The sequence below is a fragment of the Benincasa hispida genome, chromosome 8 (genome assembly GCF_009727055.1).
Source record: "Benincasa hispida cultivar B227 chromosome 8, ASM972705v1, whole genome shotgun sequence".
Lineage (NCBI taxonomy): Eukaryota > Viridiplantae > Streptophyta > Magnoliopsida > Cucurbitales > Cucurbitaceae > Benincasa > Benincasa hispida.
In genome coordinates, this window is record NC_052356.1 from 60,961,965 (window position 1) to 60,984,636 (window position 22,672).

The window sequence follows — 22,672 nt, forward strand, 5'->3', positions numbered from 1 at the left end:
ACAAAAATCTCTCTCTCCTAAGTTCAAAGCAATCCCAAATACACATTCCCAACAATGTCTATGAAGCCCTCAAGGACATTAATTGGAATATTAGACGAAATAAAGGCCTTGGAAAAGAAGAACACATGGGAAATAACAGACCTACCTCCAGGGAAGAAAACAATAGGATGCAAATGGATCTTCACCATCAAATACAAAGCTAACGAAGAAATAGATAGGTTCAAAGCTTGACTCATCGCCAAAGGGTTCACCCAGTCTTATGGCATTGACTACTAAGAATTATTTGCCTCGGTGGCAAAATTAAATACTATCTGTATCCTTTTTTCCCTAGCAGTGAATAATGATTAGATTCTTCACCAATTAGACATAAAAAATGCCTTTCTTAATGGAGACTTAGAAGAAGAATTGTATGTGGATATACCTACCGGTATAGAATCTACTAAAACCATGAATAAGGTATGCAAACTAAAAAAATCTCTTTATGGTCTAAAACAATCCCCTAGGGCGTGGTTTGAGAAATTCTCAAAAGTGGTAAAGGAAAATGGGTACTTGCAATGTCAATCTGACCATACTCTTTTTGCCAAACATTCTTGCATGGGTAAAATAGCAATCATCATTGTCTATGTAGATGACATTATCCTTACAGGAGACCATGAAGAAGAAATAATAAATCTAAAGCTTCTCTTAACCAAGGAATTTGAAGTAAAAGACTTAGGCAACCTTAAATACTTCCTAGGTATGGAAGTGGCCCGCTAAAAAACAGGCTTGAGCATTTCTCAAAGAAAATATGTCCTTGACCTGTTAAAGGAAACTGGAATGTTTGGATGCAAGCCTGCTAATACCCCAATTGACACAAACAATCACATAATCAAAGAAAACAATCAAACAATGGTTAACAAAGATCAGTATCAAAGGCTAGTTGGAAAATTGATTTACCTAACTCACACAAGACCTGATATCTGTTTTGCAGTTAGCTTTGTAAGTCAATTTATGAACAGTCCAACATAAGACAATATTCAAGCTGTGTACAGAATGCTCAGGTACTTGAAAGGAACTCCAGGAAAAGGATTATACTTCAAGAAATCTAGGATAAGAAACATTGAAATCTTCACAGATGCCGATTGGGCAAGCTAAAAATTCGATAGAAGATCAACTTCCAGATATTGCACCTTTGTTTGGGGAAATTTAGTCACTTGGCGAAGTAAGAAACAATCTGTAGTATCCAAGAGCAGTACCGGAGTTGAACTAAGAGCTCTAGCTCAAGGAATGTGTGAAGGAATGACTCAAAAGCATCCTATCTAAACTTAAAATCAAATCAAAGAATCGATGGAGGTACACTGTGATAATCAAGCTACTATAAGTATCGCCAAAGACCCAGTCCATCATGATCGCATAAAACATGTGGATATTGATCGACACTTTATTAAGAAAAAAATTGAAAACAAAAGCATCTCACTCGACTACGTACTTACCAAGAGGCAAATTGCTAACATACTTACAAAAGCCCTATTCAAGAACATGTTTGAAGACTTAAAAACCAAGCTGGACTTAATCAACATATACTGCCCAGCTTGAGGGGGGAATAAGGAAAGTCTTCTACTTCCCTTGTCCATTTGAAATTTATTCCCTGTAATTTGTATTTATTCTTTCTAGCATTATTCTTACCATATGTACATTTTTTTACCGTTATAGGTTTTTGCCATATTTGGCTAACATAGTTGTATATATAAGGGATGCTTCCTCTTGTAAAATATGTAGAAAAATATTGAGAAAAGTTCAGAATTACAACGAAAATAAATAACCAACTAGTAATCTACTAACTAGGCCACAAACCTTAAAAATCTCCCTAATCAATTCCATTAAACCACGCCCTTCCTAATTCCAAGGCATCGCCCTAAATAAGTGACACTAACATTAATACTAAGTCCAATTACTTGCACAACAAGTTTAGACTAATTCATAACACTTCTTAGTGGAAACACATGATCAATAATACCAAGTCTTTGAGTTCTTCGAACTTAGGTTTATCAAGTTCCTTTAGCAACTTGCTCATTGAGATGTATCTTTGGTGGTTTGATGTCTTGAATTAGAACTCTTTTGAAAGTGAAAATATATTTCAAGGTGCTTTGTATGGGCATGAAACGCTAGATTCTTTGCAAGCTTGATCGCACTTTCATTATCCTAAAAAGTAGAAACTGGATAGTCTAAATTGGAAAGATTTCTATAAGCCTTTTCAACCAAGTACACTCGTGAGTAACTATAGTCGTTGTTGCATATTCTGCTTCATAACTTGATATAGCAAACAAGTTTGATTTTTACTATATCATGAATTAGGTTTAGAAGTTGTATTAATACAATATTTGATTACAGAATGTTGTCATTTATATTACTAGCCCAATCTGCATCAACAAAACCACTTAAAATAAAAAAATGTAGCTTGTTTATACAACAAGCCAAAACATTGGTCCAATCTATATCAACAAAACCACTTAAAATAAAAAAAATGTAGCTTGTTTATACAACAAGCCAAAACACAAATTACTCTTCAATATCAAAGAATCCTTTTTTCTACCATTTAATGAATTTCACAGGACTTGTTCATAAACTGAACAATGACAGCGATTGAATAGGAGATGTGAGGCCTTGTGATAGTTAAATAAATTAAACTACCAACAAATTGGCGAAAAAGTGTTGCATTTGGCAATAATTTTCCTTCTTTCTTAATCAACTTCAATGATGTCGTCATTCAAGTAGTCATTGGATTTGACCCCTTCATATAAAAATGACAAGATAAACTCATTGCAAACCCTTTATGTGAGACAAAGTATCCATGACATTTCAACCTCTAAGCCAAGCAAACATCCACCAAAATTCTTTATTTTGAAATGAATAAACAAAGCATCTTGAAGATTATTAATCTCAACTCCACCATCACCCATTATGATCATGTCATTAACATAGACTAGAAATATTACAAATTTTGAGGTTGCCGGTTTAAGAAACATCCTTGAATATGCATTTGAAGATCTAAACATATAGAATTAAAGACATTGAGCAATCTTATTATACCAATCATGGGGAGTCAATCTAAAACCATTCAATGCCTTCTTAGGGCAACAGATCCTTGGAGACAAAACTATGAGGTTGTTCCACAAAATTATCTCATTCCAACTCTCTAGAAAGAAAAACATTCTTCACATCTAACTGCGATAATTTCCAACATGTGCAAATAGGTATTGAAATAATTGTTACGGGCATGTATGTAGCTAAAATTAATGTTTTGATCAATAGCATGATTAGAACTACCAAAATCAACGATCCAATCCTCAATTGTAATAATCTATTGGAGAAACATGCAAATTAATGTTTTGACCAACAGCTTCAGTAAGCATCGTTTCCAAGTAAGTTGTTCATGTTTGTTACTATCCTGTACAATTTGGTCTAACATATCTTGATTTCCACAATGTTGATACACCACCTTCACTTGACAATCATGTTTGATGTGTTTCGACTTGCTGCATCCATCTAAAACATAAAGGTGGAATGTGGATTGGTCAACGTCAGTTTTGAGCTCAAATTGGCTCTAATCACAAAGATATCGATTTGGATATGTCAATGATTTTGGGAGTGATTGTAGAACTAACTAACTACACCCAAAGATCAGTTGGTTTTGGGAGTTTGCCAAAATTGCTGAGAAGAGAAGGATGATATGAGCCATCAATAATATCAACTTATTATTCATATTTTTATTTAATAATTTTGATCTAATTTTATTGTTTTTCAATTTTATTATTTTTCTGACTTATTAAGTAGAGTACTTTTATCATTTTGCTATGATCAATGATGTGTCATATATTTGAAATTTTCGGAGGCTATCTAATATTTGGTCATTACGTTGTACTTAAATTACGATAAATGAATTTTGACCTTTGAGCTTTCTTCAAGTTTAGACAACATAGCTTGAATTTTGCAATTCATGTCTTATAGTTGTGTGTTAGGAACATTCAAGCAGGATTAATCATCTTATCTTGTAGAGTATTCGACTTTTGAATTAAGAAACTTGTTTTTTGTCTCAAGAGCTTTATTAAGAAGATATTGCATGTCTAACCTAATCTTTTAGGGTTGAAATTGAATTGATTTGGGATTTTAGTGTTCATGAATCAGGGCTTAATACTAAAACCTCAGATGGACGCTAGAACCTTCAAATCAGCATTATTGTTAATATTTTTCTAATATGTAGAGAAAAGTTAATCAAGTCCAATTGCTTGCACGAATTCTTAACAGGATATATTTCTTCTTTTTACGATATTACAATGTTGAGAAGATATGCATTGACAGTATTTCCTATTTTCCTTTGCAGTGGTCATGGTCTCCTTGGCTGCTGAATCGTCAGTGAGAAAGAGATTAAAAAGCATGGTCTGTAATTTTGCAAAACTCCATCTTCTCTTTTCAGCTGTCTTTTGTGCATTAATAATAGCAGGAATCTATATTGCAAGATTGCAAATTTGGCTTGTCATTTCTAAAAGTGAGAGAAAGATAAATCCAAATCAAACAGGTCCAAGGCAAATTTTTTAAAAGACAATATTAGATTATGAATAGAACTTAAAGAGAAAAAAGTTCAGACCTACGACCTGTAAGAAGAAGAGGTGCTGATATCTAATCGTTTGAAAATTTATGTTGGTAAAAGAACAAAGCAAAGTCATAAATACCTCCAATGGTTCCAACATAGATTAGGTTATAATGGCCCCTAAAAATATGTGTGGTTGTTTGGATTGATCTTCCACCAAAGAGCAATTCTTCAATTTCCAGAATGTTGTGCCATAACCTCTTGCCTTCATGAAGGGCCAAGCTTGTCTGGTGAAGCCCCATTGGCTGCACAGAAGAATGAGATGCTTGGGTCATGTGGTTTAATCCAAAACAAGGAATGTGATTTCTTTGCCAGATACAGAGGCTTTTAGTAATTGTCAATAGAGGACAGAAAACAATAGAAATTGACAATGGAAGAGACGTACAAGAGTATTAGGATGAGGAGGATCAAGTAAATACAAGTGCAAAAGTAGTGAAGTTCAATGTAGGAGGCTTGCTTTGCTGCTTATCCTTCTTTTCTAACACTAAATTTTAAACTTTTGTGAAGTCAATTTTTATTTAGGCAAACATTTTCCCCCTTTTTTGTTCTTTCTAGTTCAATCTTGAGTTGAGTTGGAGATAAAAGCTTTTGAATCTCTCAATCAAATTTGTTGGAATACGTTGAATTAATTCTATGGGCATTTTTGTAATTTATGCTATATTTGCTAAATTAGGGTTTCACCTCATTTTATTTATATCTGAGGTTGGATCTATTGTAGGTATGACATTAAATAATAAGTCCTTTTTCTACCGTGGTTTTTCTTCCCTGAATTAGGGTTTTCCACGTAAACTCCTTGTGTTATCTTCTTTTCTTCTATTTCAATATGGTATCAGAGCAAGGTGATGAAACCCTAGCCCCTGGTGTTCCATCGGAAAGTGTCCAAGTGTCGGAACCAGCTCAGGTTCAAGATCCCGTTGTTTCAGAGGAGAGTCTTGAAGAAAAGTCTGGGAACATAGAAAATGATGAAATGAGCTCAGAGAAGGTTGAAACTTCAGGAGGTAATGAGGTGCTGAAAGATCCTCAAGAAGATGCAGAATTGTCTTAAAAGTCTGATACTGAAGAGGGACAGACGAAAACTGACAACTATGATACCACTCTGGATATGCTAATTGCTCTGAGAAAAGGGAACAAGTCAATGAACAAAATACCCTTGCATAGTTTTCTGACCTATAGTAACATATCTCCTGGTTTTAAGGCTTTACTAACTTAGCTGGAATGTCTAAGCAATACCTACTAGTGTACATCGGCCATGGAAGTTCCGAGTGGAAAGCAGCAGTAATGGAGGAAATGAGAGCTCTTGAGGCAATTAAGACTTGGGAGTTAGTAGCTCTCCCTAGAGGTCACAAAACAGTTGGTTGCAAATGGTGTTTCACAGTGAAGTATATAATCTGACGGAACACTCGAGAGGTATAAAGCCAGTTAGTTGCTAAAGGGTTCACTCAGACGTATGGGATTGATTATTCAAAAAAACTTTTTCCCCATGGCTAAGTTAAAACCATGATTCGTGTTCTTCTGTCTGTCGCTGTAAAATAAAGATTGGCACCTAACATCAATCTAAATTAAAAATGCATTCCTAAATGGTGAGTTGGAAGAGGAAGTTTATATGAGTCCACCTCCAGGTTTTGAAGCTAAGTTTTGGGAATCACGTTGTAAACTTAGGAAGTCTTTATATGGGGTGAAGCAGTCCCCTAGGGCATGGTTTGACAGGTTCATCGTGTTTGTTAAGTCCCAAGGGTTTGTTCAGGGGCATTATGATCATACCTTGTTTACGAAAAAATAACCCTTAGGAAAGATTGCTGTGTTGGTAGTGTATGTTAATGACATCATCCTATCAGGGGATGACACGGTAGAAAATTGCTAAGCTAAAACAAAGGATGAACAAGTGAAATTGAAATCAAGCGATCTTGGTAGTTTAAGGTATTTATAGGGAATGGAAGTGGCAAGATCAAAAGCAGGAATACCTGTTCTAGCGGAAGTACACTCTGGATCTTGTTAAAGGAAACAGGAATGACTAGATGCAAAACCTATTGTCACTACTATTTGAGGTCAATAGCAAACTGAAAAGTAATTTCGAAGGAGTTCCTGTGAATAAGAAGAGTATCAACGCTTAGTAGGAACTAAATTTACTGTATCATACTAAGCGATGCCTACATCTCTGCTGCTGTAATGTAAGTCTATCTCCTATGCTGTGTAGTTAAGTCGTCATGCAGAGTCCATTGAGGAGCACATGGAAGCTATGACTCGAATTTTTAGATATCTAAAGTCCACCCTGGGAAGACGGGCTTGGTGTTCAGGAAATATGACACACGGAGCATCGAGGCATATACTGACTCGGATTGGGCCGGATCTGTGACTAATAGAAGGTCAACCTTAGGGTACTGTATCTTTGTATGGGGAATTTGGTAACTTGGCGGAGTAAAAAACAGGGTGTAGTGGCCAAAGTAGTGCTGAGGCAGAGTATAGAGCTATAGAATCTGGAGTGTGTGAATAAATCTGGTAGCAGAGATTTTTTATCTGATCTTCACGAAGAGTAGTCTGGGGCCTATGAAGCTGTATTGTGAATAATAAGGCTGCCATCAGTATTGCGAATAATCCCGTGCAACATGATAGAACCAAACATGTGGAAATTGACAGGCACTTTATTAAAGAAAAGTTAGACCGCGAAGCTATTTGTATTCCCTATGTACCTTCAGTCCAACAGATTGCAGATCTTTTTACGAAAGGGTTATCGAGACAAACGTTTGAAGCTTGTATTAGCAAGTTGGGTCTTACTGATATCTATGCCCCAACTTGAGAGGGAGTGTTGAAATACGTTGAATTAGCCCTAAGGGCATTTTTGTAATTTATGCTATATTTGCTAAATTAGGGTTTCACCTCATTTTATTTATATCTGAGGTTGGGTCTATTGTAGGTATGACATTAAATAATAAGTCCTTTTTCTACCGTGGTTTTTCTTCCCTGAATTAGGATTTTCCACGTAAACTCCTTGTGTCGTCTTCTTTTCTTCTATTTCAATAAAATTCATGTTTAAATTAGTATGAGAAATTATAAGTGTAGAAGCAGTGAAGTTCAATGTGGAGGCTTGCCTAGCCGCTTATCCTTCCTTTGTAACACTAAATTTTGACTTTTTGTGCAGTCAATTTTTGTTTAGGCATACATTTTTCCCCCATTTTTTTGTTCTTTTTAATTTTATCCTATGTGCAGTGGGGTTTCTATGTTTTGATTAGCATGAGAAATTACAAACGCCAAAGGGGTGAAGTTCAATATAGGAGGTTTGCCTAGACACTTATTCCTCGTTTATAATACTAAATTTTAAATTTTTTAGAAGTCGTTTTTTTAAAAAAATAAATAAATTGAGGCATATAATTTTTGTTCCTAATTCAATAATAGTTGATTTCTCTTTAACGATTTCTTGAAGAACAATGAAGCTTGATTGAAAAATAATTTATTTGAGAATAAAGGTCTACAAGTTAAAGGATCCTAACTTCAGGTTTGATTTCCTTCTTCCCAATTTCATAAATGTTGTTGTTGGTGCTAATATCGCCTCTAAGTTCAAAATTTCGTTCAAATTACCCATAACCTGTAGATTTGTTTAAATTTTACAATGTCGCATCTTTGTATTGTTTTTTCTGCCAACCAACGTTACTTTGCAATTGAGGGTTTCTTGTGTTTGAATCTAAAAGAATTACATTGTAATGAGTTCTTTCATGGTCTTTGCTAGATATTTTTTGTGCTGTTAGGTCAGTCTTTTATTTTAAAATGTTTACTTCACTTTTTAGTTTATAAAGAGGATAGATAATATCTTACTGTCTTTTAATAAAATCTATTTTAACTATGAATATGTATTTTTGGAATAAACTAATTGTAGATATTATTTGGAGTATTTTTGTAATCTAATAGTTAGTAATTGATTAAATTCAAATTAATTCCGCTATTTTTTATAACCTAAAAACATCTTGCGATTTTTTAAAATAAATATTTAAAAACTGCTATGTCTCTTGTTAGCCCATAATTATCCTTATGATATAAATTTGAAAATAGTAATCCACATGTTTTCTCATACTTGGGGGTTATGTAACAAGAACGACAAAGTAAGAATCATAGGCTTATAGGATAGGAGGAAAAATGCAACCATTGAATTGTTAAAGGGTTTATTTGGTAGAAAATTTGAAAATAAAAATTTAAAAATGAGTGATTTAATAAAAATAAAATTGTATTTCATGTTTTCAAATACTTATTTGGTAGCAGATTCACATTATATTATAGTTTAAACTTTTTTTTAAAAAAAAATGTATTTATAAATCATAGAACTAGTTGTAGTTACTCACTAATATTTAGTTGACAATATATTATTTATTTATTTATTTATGAATGTGATTTATATTAAAAAACAATGTCATTATTATTTTGTAATATTATATAATTTATAGAACATTACATAATACATATTATATTTTTTTAAAAAATGAATTGAGTTTATAATATGACATATTGTATATTTAAATATTTTTGTAAAAAAAAAAAAATCTGATGGATAGCAACATTTTTGGTAAACATCTTATTAAAAAAATTGAAATTCAAAATTTGGATACAAGTAGAACATAAAAAATGTTTTTCAAAAATTAGTCCATGTCCAAATTTTGAATTTTAAATTTTATAAATTATTTTCGTTATTTTTGTTTAAAAAAATTATTAGACGGTGATATTTTTATTATATTTATAAACAAGTTGCCTTATTTTTATCTATATTTGGAAAAAAAACGAACTTATAATTTAACTTATCATTTTATATACATAAAGAAAGTAGTCCTAAAAAAGGAGAAAAAGAAAAAAGAAAAAAGACAAGTAGTACTAGGAACACTTTTGATGGACACTAAAACTAAAAAGGTGGGGTTTGCACTTTGCATCCGCTGTGGTCCTTTGCCACGTGATTGTGTTACATAATTTATTTATTTATTTATTTATTTAAAGGTTAAATAGTATTTTGGCGAGTTTTGTATTTTAGGTGTTATTCCATTTTGACCAATATATTTTTAATTATATATTTAATAAATCTTTAAAATAGTTTTTATTGTAAGTTTGAACTTTTACGTATTTCTATTGATTCCCATAATTATTTAATTTGGTGTAAAATAGGTCTTTGACCTGGTTGAATTTTTCTAAAAAATTCATTAAATTTTATGTCAAATATGATAAGTTGATATTTTAAAAATTAAAATATTTCAAAAATCTATTAGACACAAAAATTGAAAATTTATAGTTAGATAAATATTTTTAAATTTTGAAATCTATTAGACACAACATTGAAGATTCATACATATTAGATAAATTTTAAAATTCAATGACTAATTTTTAGGTGTAATTTCTTTTTTTAAGATATTAATGATAATTTTCATACATGAAAAAGACACCATTTGAATATATTTTATATTGAAAAAAATACAATCTTTTACTTATATATACAAGTTGATGCAGGAGATGTGGGACTTTGATCGATTTTTTAATAAAATAATATTTTAACCATATTTAAAAAATAAAATATATTTTTTGTCAAAGAAATTATTATAAAATATATCAAAATTTCAACCAGATAAATAATAATAAGTACACAAAACACGGACCAATTTCTTTATAGTATATAAATATGTGGACCAATTTCTTAAATACTCGATGGAGCTGTCCAAATCCAAGCTCAGTAAGACTGCATTCTTTTTTTATCTGAATAAATATTTGGGTTTGTCTTAGTTTATTATCATTATCATTATCAAGCGTGACATTTTATTATATTTAAAATTATTTTAAAATATTTTTTTTTATATTTAAAAATAGTTATTTTAATAATAATAAAAAGAGCAATATAGGTTTTTTCGCGTGTCTATGTATTTTAATAATTTTTAAAAGGTAAAACAAATTCGATTTAGAATTTTGATTAAGTTGGTTCGATTTATTCGGGCCACTTATTTAAATTTTTCTTATAAAAATAAGTAAAATGTAAATACGTAAAAATCCGATTTAATTATTTTTATATGTTGAATTGAGATAAATAACCTAATATAATGAAGATTTTCATTTCAAAGTACTAAGTTGTTGGAGGATCAATCATTCAAAAGATAATGAAATTAATTAAAATTAAAATAAATATATGTATGAATAATTATATTACAAGTAACAAAATATATACATTTATTTTAAAGTTAATAATAAATTCAGATTAGTTCGAGTTATATGAAAGAAGCATGAACCAATTTAATTCATAAAATTTGAACAAAATCAAATTTAAATGAGTTGATGATTCATGATTAGTCGGATTTGTTGAACACTCAAGATTGGGTCACAGCAAATTATCCCTTGAAAAGTTGAACCTACGATTTCTCCCTGGCGCGACTCGTACTCCACGCTGGTGACCTCTCGCACGCGTCTCCTTCTGCACGGCGGCAACTTGGGCAGCAGAAGCGGCAGGTTTCTTTTCGGCGACTTGGACAGCAGCAGCAACTTCATCGGACCATGGCAGATCCACGTGAGTGGCTAGGAAAGAGGGAGTTTTTTTTTCCTTATAAAAGGAAGGGTAAAATAGTCAATTCACATTTTTAAAGTTGGCGATTAAATTATGAATAAAGAAAAAGAAAGTTTGGCAGGGGAAACGGAAAGACACAGAGAAGACAGGGACCGGTGAAAATATGCTAATCCAAAAACAAAAGCGAGAAAATTCCAAGCTAAACACAGAGATGGATTGTGAATCCGCGACAAGTGATGACGACGACTCATTTCTTGGAAGATAAAATCCAAAATCGAAGGAGCTCCTCTTTCGAAATAGACGTACGGAAGTTCTTTCCAGCAAAGAACCAAGCAATACAATCACCAGCTTCTCCCTTACTTTCTCTGAACAACCCTTCAATTACACTTCAAATCTTGCGTTTACAGTCATGGAGAAGAATCGGAGTGCCGAAAGAGGAATGGCAGCGTTTTCTTCTTCAGCTGATAGCAATACTAGGGCTCGTCCTACCACCACCACCATTAGCACCGACAACAGACTTGCTGCACTTGTTCAATATAATGCCGATGCTGGTCTTTTGAACCAGTTTGAGCTCTCGGATGCATCTGGTGAGTCTTTTAATTATTCCAGATCAGTTCTTGAAGCTCCCGTGTCCGTACCTGAAGAACAAATTACTGCTTATTTGTCTAAGATTCAGAGGGGTCGGTTGGTTCAATCGTTTGGTTGTTTGCTTGCGATTGAAGAATCTAGTTTTAAGATTGTTAGCTTTAGTGAGAATTGTTTTGAATTACTAGGGCTAAGTGATCAATTTGGATCCGCAAAGGGGAAAGGTCTGATTGGGGTTGATATGAGAGCTTTGTTTACGCCTTCCTCTGGTGCTTCTTTGGCCAAAGCAGCTTCGTCTAGGGAGATTTCGATGTTGAATCCTGTTTGGGTTTATTCTAGGACTACCCAGAAGCCATTTTATGCTATATTGCATAGAATTGATGTGGGGATTGTTGTTGATTTAGAGCCTGCACGGTCTGTTGATCCTGCATTGTCGGTTGCAGGTGCTGTGCAGTCACAGAAACTTGCAGTTAGAGCGATTTCCAGGTTGCAGGCTCTACCTAGTGGTGATATTGGTGTTTTATGTGATACGGTTGTCGAAGATGTTCAAAAGCTTACAGGGTATGATAGAGTGATGGTGTATAAATTCCATGATGACGAACATGGTGAAGTAGTGTCAGAAATCAGAAGGTCAGACTTAGAGCCATACCTCGGTTTGCATTATCCTGCCATTGATATACCTCAAGCGGCTCGTTTTTTGTTTAAGCAAAATCGCATCAGGATGATTTGTGATTGCCACGCGAAGCCTGTGCAGGTCATTCAAAGTGATGAACTAAAGCAGCCTCTTTGTTTGGTGAATTCAACGTTAAGAGCACCACATAGCTGTCATTTGCAATACATGGCAAATATGAGTTCCTTAGCTTCATTAGCGATGGCAATAATCATGAACAGTGATGACTCACCAACAAGGCTATGGGGCCTGGTAGTGTGCCACCATACTTCTCCTCGATATGTCCCTTTCCCACTTCGTTATGCTTGCGAGTTTCTCATGCAAGCGTTTGGGCTGCAACTTTACATGGAACTTCAATTGGCATTACAATTAACAGAGAAAAAGATCCTCAAAACACAAACTTTACTTTGTGACATGCTTCTCCGAGGCTCCCCATATGCAGTCCTGTCTCAGTCTCCTAGTATAATGGATCTCGTGAAGTGCGATGGTGCTGCATTGTACTATAACGGGGCATGTTGTTTGTTAGGTGTAACTCCAACCGAAGCACAAGTCAAAGATCTTGCAGAGTGGATACTCAATAACCATGGGGATTCTACAGGGCTGAGCACAGATAGTTTGGCTGATGTTGGCTACCCTGAAGCTGCTTCACTAGGTAATGCGGTGTGTGGTATGGCAGCTGCAAGAATCACTTCAAAGGATTTCTTATTCTGGTCTAGGTCCCATGTTGCAAAGGAAATTCAATGGGGAGGAGCCAAGCATCGTCCGGATGATAAGGATGATTGTGGAAGAATGCATCCGAGATCATCATTTAAAGCATTTCTTGAAGTTGCAAAGAGTAGAAGTTTGTCTTGGGAAGTTCAAGAAATAAATGCTATTCACTCTTTGCAGCTCATAATGAGGGAGTCTTTTTCGAATGCTACGGACAGTAATTCTAAGGCAGAAATTTCTGTCCAGTTGAGTGATGCTGAGATCCAGGATATTAATGAACTCAGTTCAGTAGCTTGTGAAATGGTTAGGTTGATTGAAACAGCAACCGTTCCAATTTTTGGGGTTGACTCAAGTGGTTTGATCAATGGATGGAATGCTAAAATTTCTGAACTTGTGGGACTACAATCTGGAGAAGCTATGGGGAAATCTTTGGTTAATGAAATTGTTCATGAAGATTCACGTGGAACTGTGGAAGATTTACTTTTCTCTGCTCTGCAAGGTAAGTGAAGATATCATGAACATTAATATTAGTTGCTAATGTAAAGTCACGAGGCTCGGTGATAGAAAATTGAATATAAGACTTTTAGCATGAAAGAAAATGCTCTCGATCGTGACTTCTACCAATTTTCTTCACAGGGGATAGTCGACCTTATAGTTTCTGAAGCTAACTATTAATTCCGTCACTAAGCACTATAGCATTAGCCCTTTACTTTTTCTTTCCTCTGCCTCCCACTTGCCTCCCACTTATTAAATGATTGTCCTTGTGTTTTTCAGGTAAGGAAGACAAAAATGTGGAGTTAAAACTGAGAAGTTTTGGAACTGATAAAGAAAAGTTGAACGTGTATATTATAGTTAATGCTTGCACAAGTAGAGATTACACAAACAAAGTTGTTGGAGTTTGCTTTGTTGGGCAAGATCTTACCTCTGAGAAAGGTGTGATGGATAAATTTATCCGTCTGCAGGGAGATTATAAGACTATTATTGAAAGTCTGAGTCCATTGATTCCTCCCATGTTTGTTTCAGACGAGAATGGTTACTGCTGTGAATGGACTATAGCCATGGAAAAACTTACTGGTTGGAACAAAAATGAAGTTATAGGAAAAATGCTAGTTGGGGAGATCTTTGGGAATTTGTGTAGGTTGAAAGGTCTAGATACCCTCACTAGGTTTATGATTATATTATATCAAGGTATTAGTGGTGAAGTAACCGAAAAGTTTCCATTAGGATTTTTCAACAAGGATGGGAATTATGTGGATGTGCTCTTAACATCGAACAAGAGAATTGATGCTGAAGGAAAAGCCATTGGTTGTATTTGCTTCTTGCAAATTGTTGAGCCCAACTTACATGGGGTCTTAGAAGGACTTGGGACAAGTGATAGAGAGAGCATTCTGGAGCATAAGGAGTTGAGCTTCTTAAAGCATGAGATGAAAAATCCTTTGAATGGACTCAGATTTACTCATGAACTCATTGAAAATTCTGGCATTACGGAAAACCAAAAACTCTTTCTTGATACTAGTGATGCATGCGAGAGGCAAATTAGGACAATAATAGAGGATATGGACTTCAGAAGTCTAGAAGGAGGGCTATCATCTTGGTAACTTATCTACTTATGTTTAAACATCTATCTTTTTTCTCCTCTGCTGGCGATATGATGTTTCTTTTTGGTTCATCAACTATGCCTCGAACTTCTGAATTTGCAAGTTTTTTAACAATTTCTTTATTCAACACAATGCACCTGCATACAAATATGAAACATCCACTAAAGTTAGTGCCAATGGACAATTGGAGTAGAGAAGTGATAAATTAGGGGATGAATGAATAGGTATAATTCACTTGAATACCTTTTTGCCAAATATATTCTTATTTATCTACAAAAGTTTAATATTGTCCAATAGTTGTAGTAATCTACATCAATCTTCAAGAGAAATAAGGAGGTAGATAGATACATTTGTTCTATGTCGCTGGCCGATCCTAGGCGGAGCAATGTGCAAATTTCTTCATTGCAGTCGAGGATTAGAGTAATATTTTCCTCTCATGTATCATAGCTTTAATGGAAGTCATGAATGAGAATCAATTTTGTTTTCTAAGAAAAAGACTTGGACAAATGTAGAGTTTATCTAATTAGGTTAAGAGTCAGTTTGGAATGATTTTCTTAATGTTTAATATTTTTTTAAAAAAAAAATGCAGGAACACTTCGTTTAGGTATTTAGAAAGTAATTTCAAATAGACATTGAAGATATCATATAGTGCACAATTATGCCTTGCCTGTGGGAGAAGGTTTTCCCTTAGTGGCGGAATGAATCCAAGTATACCAGAAGAAAATACTTCTTCGGTAGATAACTCACTGTTTTTGTTTGTTTATAAAAAGTGCATAGGTACCTTAGCCTCTTTTGAACCCGAATTATCAATGATCTTGTTATGCTTTTATATCTCTATAGTCTGCTCAACTCTATTACACGTTGCTCTAATTTTTCTTTGGTTTAACAGCCAAGTAGAGATAAAGAGAGAAGAATTTGTCTTTGGGAGTGTTCTGGATGCCATTATCTGTCAAATTATGATTGTGGTCAGAGAGAGGAATATTCAACTTTTTCATGAAATTCCAGAAGAAATCAAAACATTAACTCTATATGGTGATCAAATTAAGCTTCAGTTGGTTTTGTCCGATTTCTTACTTAATGTAGTCCAGTATGCGCCTGTTCTGGATGGTTGGGTTGAAATCAAAATTACTTCTGGTTTGAAGCTTATACAAGATGGAAATGAACATATTCATTTGCAGATCAGGTACTCTAGTAACTCTTCCATTTTGCTTGTATATCACACTTCCTCCCTAGTTTTATTGCATATTTTCTTTGTATAGCCTTGTCTTTTATATGTTTTATAGAACTTGAAAGAGAGCAAATATATCATATATTGGATTGTGTTTTGATTCAGTAGATGTAAAGGTTGCTTGATGAACTAAAATTCTTCTTCTGTAACTAGTCAGTCCCTACAATGAAAAAATATCTGTTAAGGTGTAATGTGAGTCTAATGTGACAGCCACATGAATACAACCAATCCGTCATCTCTTTTCTACACGACTATTATTTTTATCGTACAGACTAAACCGTTACAAAAGTTAATTGGCATCGATCAAATTGTATAATATTAAAGATTAGAGACTCAATCATTATACATTTTTAAACTACAATGCCTAAATCGTTTTCTAGCACCATTTTGAGTGATGTATATAAGTCATGAAAGGCACAAGAACTGGGACAATGATTTTTTATTTTTTATTTTTCTTGTATGTAGAATGTCACATCCAGGTCAAGGTCTGCCTCCGGAACTAATCCAAGATATGGTTGGAGGACAACAGTGGACTTCAGAACAAGGCCTGGCCCTAAACTTGTCATGTAGACTTCTTAATAAATTGAACGGTAATGTTCGCTATGTTAGAGAGCAAACCAAATGTTACTTCCTCATTAATCTTGAACTCAAGTTAAGGCACCCAAGGGGGTCGATGGAAGCTACTACGAGTCGAAGGGCTTGAGTTTCTCCTCTTGAGCTGATGAACACTTGTTCAAATAGAATTGAGAACCCTTCTTCCAAAGATGCACATGATGTTGAGCCTGGACATTGCAGAAACCCAGTAGATCCTCAACATGTTCATGTCACTTAATAAACGAAAGCATACAATGAGCCCATTTTTTTATTGCGGCGACGTTGGATGGTTGGATTTGATGTGAAAATTGTAAGCAATATGTTTGTAAATCATAAGTTGGATTTACAAGTTGTGTGAAGCTCTGCCTATATCAGTGGTTGTCGATTCAGGTGCATGTTTCAGCAATGTGGCAGTGTACATGAAACATGCAGTTTTGTTTGTTCTGTTATGGATGTGAAAGCCATACATTGTAATATATTTGAGTATTGTGCTTATTCTGGCACTTTTTATGACTCATACATTAGATTTTTGTTTCTTGCACCAAGATATTGAATTGTAATAAAAATAAGGACCTCCCAGCCTGAGGTCTGATTTAAATCTAAGATCTATTGCATGTACCCTAATGAGCTAAATTCTCCGAAAAATGGCGAAATGTCGGTGAGCCACCATTTTCCCTTTTGCGTGCGTTCTCATTCATCACTCCGGTGCTCCCCATTTTCGGCTGCAGAGAACTTTGCCGCTATGTTCTACCTCTTTTTCACCTTCTTTTCCAAATATATCCATTCTTAATCGCTGCACTGAGCTTTTCTGAAGACGTCTCCCTCTTACTTGCGAGGGTTCGGCTTCCTCAATTCTTCAGCTGTGCTCATACTATCTTCATAGTTTCACACTTTTGCAGCCTTCTCACCGTAGAGTTGGTAAGTTCTTCTAGTTTGGTTGTTACTCTAATTTATCTCGTTTAAGTTATGGCTGATGGAACACGTCTGTTTTGGTGTTATATGTGCCCTTTGTTGGAAACGCAATTTGAAATCAAGTGGATTTTGTTGGTGTTGTTTAATGTTTTGAAGGGAATGTGTTATTATTTTGAGTTGACGTGGGTAATTTAAATGTGAAATGATAATTTGTTTTGCTGTTTCAGCTACTTCTGAGATTTTAGAAACTGTGGAGGCTCTGTCAAGATTTGTTGAAATTGGTTACATATCCAATGTTCATGGGACTGAGGGAGAAGTCCGACTAAAACCTACTACTGATTTTCCTGAACTGCGATTCTCCATGGTAAACCAATGGCAATAATTCTCGAAAGAACATGTACGTTTATACTCCTTGCATATTGAAATGAAATTGAAACTCTTACAGTGTATGCCTTGTACCACCAATGCTTTGCAGAAGAAGGGAAAAAAAGAAAAAAAAGAAACGAGAGAAAACCCCTCCAATGCAGTGTGGGGGGGTGTTGTTTATTATTTAGGGAATTACATCCTATCAAGTCTTTTCACAATACAATTACTCAGACCTTGAGTGTGTATGCCATCCTAGTCCCTTTTTTTTTTCAAGAACATCCTAGTCCTCTTAAATCAATAGCAACTGCTGCTTACCCCTTTTCTTTAGCCTGGCACAAGATGGTTGAAGCAGCAAGTTTCAGGTAGGGAAGAAATCCGAGAAGTTGACCTGGAAGATGGTAGGGAACACCCTGGTCGAAAGAGTTGGATATTGAAGTTTGTAGGAATTGATACTGCGGAACAGGTGACCCTATTTCCCTTTTTGTGTATGACTAATCATGTTTTTATCTGAAAATTGTGTCTTTATTCTCATTAGTACTTCATGTAGCTGTTTAATGTATAGAAGCTATGAGTTTATAATTATTGATTTTTTTTTTAACGCACATTTACTAGTTGAACCAAAAAAAAGAAAGGCAACCATCCAAGTTAGCCCAGCAGATATTACTATTGTCACTGATATTGTTATAGAGTCATAATAAACTATTTTGAACTAAAATGTGTCAGTAGTCTTGATTTCATTATCTATTTCAGGCCAAGCAACTCATTGGATCAATTCTCCTAGTGAGAGAAGACGATCGACCAGAGATGGAAGGTGAATTTTATTCCCGTGATCTTGTTGGCATGAGTGTTATTCTGAAGGTATGCAAATGTTTTTGCATGTACAAGTTGTCTCTCAAACACGTTAATTTTCTTATTTGACTTCCAATTATAATATTATTTTTGTTAATTAGGAAACCCCCCATGCACCTCTTTAGGGAAGTAATCTGATTTGTTGAAGTATTCGGTTATTCAATTTTTGGTCTGCTTGTGGAGATTTGTTGCTTTTCTGTAGAATGAGGACAGATTTGATGCAGCTCATTGTTTGTTGACAAATTATGGATGATTGCTTCTTGAGGAACTATATTTTGTGTAGAACTTTCCTGCACTACCTACTTTCAATTGAGCTTTTGCACTATTTATAAATATAAATTTTTCTTTATGTGATGTTTATATGTTTTATCCCTTCATAAAAATATGTTATATATCTCTATTTCTTTCTTTGGTTGCCTTTGATTGCTTGTGATACTAATTGCATACAAACCTTTCAGGAACTGGTCAGTCTCTTGGAACTTTTGTTAATGTATTTGATAGTGGAGGGCAGATCTTTTACATGTCATGCTTAATAGTTCTGAGATATTATTGAGGCTACTGGGAAATCCAACCTCAATTGAAACTGGAGTATCTGGTCGCCTCGTTGGATACCCTTTGTCGAAGCAATTGTTCCTATTGTTGATCTCCAAAGACGAGAAATGAAAAATTACACCTCCAAAAGGTCTTCTGGAATTAAATTTGCATTCTGATGAGAGATCGAAGAAAGAACGACACCAACTTGTGAGGCATATTTTTTATGTTCATGCTTTATATATAAATGAAGTAATGATGCCAACTTATTTTAAGTGATGAATGCCCTGATGAAAGGTCTCGATATTATTCAGGCATTTGAACTTCATGTTCCATAGTTGCTTCATTATACAAGTTTTTGTTGCAATTAGTGTATTTTATGACAGAAATATGAATTCTGCTACTCTTTTTTCCCTTTTCATGTTCAGCCTTCTTTTGCTTGCAATTTTAAGTTCTTTTTTCCTATCTTGACGCTTGGTCTGGTAACCTCGATATTTCATTGTAGGAATGGAAAGAAAGGAAAAAGTTCCAAAAACGCCTCGTAGCTGCAAAAAAGAAGCTGTCTGAAATGGAACAGAAGCACATTTTTTATGGTTTCAAATTTGGAGAAAAAGCACAGGGAAGGTTACTTGCCAATCAGATAGTTGGAGTGAATTCCAAGTTGCTTCAAAAAGCTTTACAAGATATTGCGATTCCTACAAGGTGTAGTTCAATTTTGAGTTAGATGTAGAACTAGAAATATATAGTTTGTCTCCATCTTTCCGTATGTTTTGGTTTCTGCATATCCTGATTGAACTTTTAAGTGCTAGTTTATGCCTTCAGAATATCTTTGAACCTGTACATAACCAATTGCTGGGCAGGTGCTAAGTCATTGGTTTTTTTTTTATATAATTTTAAGTTGGCCAATCCTGTTATTGCAATGTTACAAATGTTTCTTCAATTTTCATTTCTCTTTTTGAAAGATATCGTTGTGATTAGTTAAAATTGACTAATTGAGTATCTCCTTCAGTTAAAATTTACTTACAATGGGTTCTATCAAGTTTAAAGGTCAAGATATTACTTTCTCGTTGTCTGATTTGATAGTTTCCTTTAAGTCAATGAGTTCATGTGTGGTTAAATCCTTTTGACTACTTTCCAATGCACTGACCTTGTATTGTTAATTGACCACTTGAATCAGGTCGACTGTTGACGAGCTATTCATTGTCTCTAAACTGGAAAAGTACAAAATACTAGGATATCAGATAGATGTGTCATTTCTGGTGCTAATGAAGAGGAACTTGGTACACATGCCAATTTGCAGAAAAAGGGACTCAATCTCATAGCTTCACTAGAGTTTTAAACAATCGTTCTTGCATGTGGTAAGAAATGCTTTGCTAAGATCAGGTTTTCGCAGTTCTCAATCTACTTTTTATATTTTACTTGTTGAAATGAAGTTTATTAGTTTACTAGGAAATAGATGTCTAAAGCAAGTAATTTACTAGGATTTTCTTGCTGAAATGACAATATAGGCTGGTGGCATTGCCTTCTAGGTATTTTTATTCATTAATGTGGGAAGGGTATTACTTGGATTTGCACTGAATTCTACTAAGATAAATATTGAAATCTTAATGAGCATGAATCTTTGAGAACATTTTCTGACTTAAACATGTATTCTGCTCAGACTGAAGACGGACCGTACGTGCCTCTGATTTTGGTATGCTCAGCTTCCACAATTCATTCAATTGAAAAGCTTTGTGTGGACAAATGATTACTTTGCCATTGAGTTGCTTGAGTTGCTTGTCCATTGAGTTGACAATGTACCTTCTTACAGATGCAGCAGCAGCCATATAAGTGCTAGGATGAACACTCTACTTCTTGGATATATTGCATCCTGCAGTGCTAATATCGGGATTCAGCTCCATAAAAGTGACAGTGACTTTGAGAAAATCTTTGACTTGATATTCTCAATGAGCTTCATAAAGAAATTGACGAAGCAAATTGATAAGCCTTCGGTCTATGCCATCCCCAAATCAAATGCACATGTTGAGAAGGTTGACAAAGAATGGGTTGAGGTTAGCTCTTCCTCTCCCAACTTATACCAACTTTGTTCTTCAATCTTTAGTTGGTTAGATGAGTGTTCTTTTGATGAAATCTGTACGATTGAAATTGCTTAATAGATCGTGGTCAATCAATATACAAAAGGGCTTTTCTCTTTATACGTTGAAGGTTAAATTATAACAAATATTACGAACTTTAGATAGGTTTGGTTTCAATTATATTCGTAGACTTTGAAAAGTTTCTTTTTTATACTTTTAATTAACTTTGAAATTTGTTTTAAAAAATTGTATTTGGAGGTTTACTTTTTCTCTTAAAATAAGATGAAAATTGATGCTAAAAATTTGAGAGAGGATACATAACACCATCTATGTTAATTGAAAAGGTAACTAATGTCTGTAAATTAATTTTGTAAATTATTTTTACGATATCTTTTAAGTTAAAATCAACTATAATAATGTCAAACTGAGTGTAGCTTAACTGACATAGAATGTGCTAGAAACTACAAAATCTATGGTTCGAATTTTTTTAACTTTTAATTCTATTTAAAAAGAAAAAAAAAGCAATAATAATAATAATATCTCGGATGTCTCAAGTATGTGGATGTAATTTTTTTTTTTAAGAGAGAGTATATGGATATAGGTGAAACCTATGTCTAAGTTTATGGTCTTTTGTATAATATAATTTAACCCATTTTTATGCAGCTTTCTAATCTCCTCTCACACGTGTGCTTGTCGAAGTTCTTTAAATTTGGGATTATCTCGAAATGTATTCTAGCTAGAATTCAGAAGATAATGGATAAGGTTAAGTAGTATTTATCTCTTGAACCTATATATACTTTCAAAGGTGAGAAGTTATCTCTTTGGCAGTAAAATTTTATCAATTGAGTTTGGAAAAAGTTTGTCACTTGATTTTGTGATTCTTACATATTCTCTTCCTCCATTGGATTATTTATGCCACTCGGCTAAACAGTAGACAATGTTCAAGTTAACCAGGGAAAAAGTGCTAAATTATGAAAAATACTAATTTAGTTCTCGAGTTTTGGAAGCATTTAGTCTCTATTTTTCAAAATATACTTTTCTAGTCCCCCAAAGTTTTAAGAATATATGCATTTAATTCCTAATTTTTCAAAAAGTACCTTTTTAGTCCTCGAATTTTTAAAGTAGATCTAGAAAAAGGGATTTGTATTATATGATAAAATTGGCCAACTTCTATCTTAGTCTATCAATAATAGCTAGAAAACACATGTAGGATTGATATGGCAATCCTAGAGAGAGGTGAATAGGGTTTATTTAAACTAATTTAAAATTTTCTACTAATGTGCGTCCATAAACAAATTAACAAACTTTTTGCTAATAAATAATTTAAACAATAAATTCATGTAAATAAATTCAACTCAAAATAATCAAGAAGTTAATAATAATACTTTAAAGCACTCAATTTGATTCAAATAATA

General features: G+C 34.0%; 1 protein-coding gene and 1 pseudogene across 1 annotated transcript; both read left to right on the plus strand.

The window, feature by feature from the left end:
- Positions 1 to 11,182: 11,182 nt before the first annotated feature.
- LOC120082877 (phytochrome E) lies at positions 11,183 to 17,043 on the plus strand. The gene is made up of 4 exons (XM_039038240.1): positions 11,183 to 13,603; positions 13,879 to 14,698; positions 15,592 to 15,885; positions 16,396 to 17,043. The coding sequence occupies exons 1-4, from the start codon at positions 11,551 to 11,553 to the stop codon at positions 16,631 to 16,633; spliced, it is 3,405 nt and encodes a 1,134-aa protein (XP_038894168.1). The 5' UTR covers positions 11,183 to 11,550; the 3' UTR covers positions 16,634 to 17,043.
- Positions 17,044 to 17,168: 125 nt separating this feature from the next.
- On the plus strand, positions 17,169 to 22,071 carry LOC120084167 (annotated as a pseudogene).
- Positions 22,072 to 22,672: the final 601 nt, after the last annotated feature.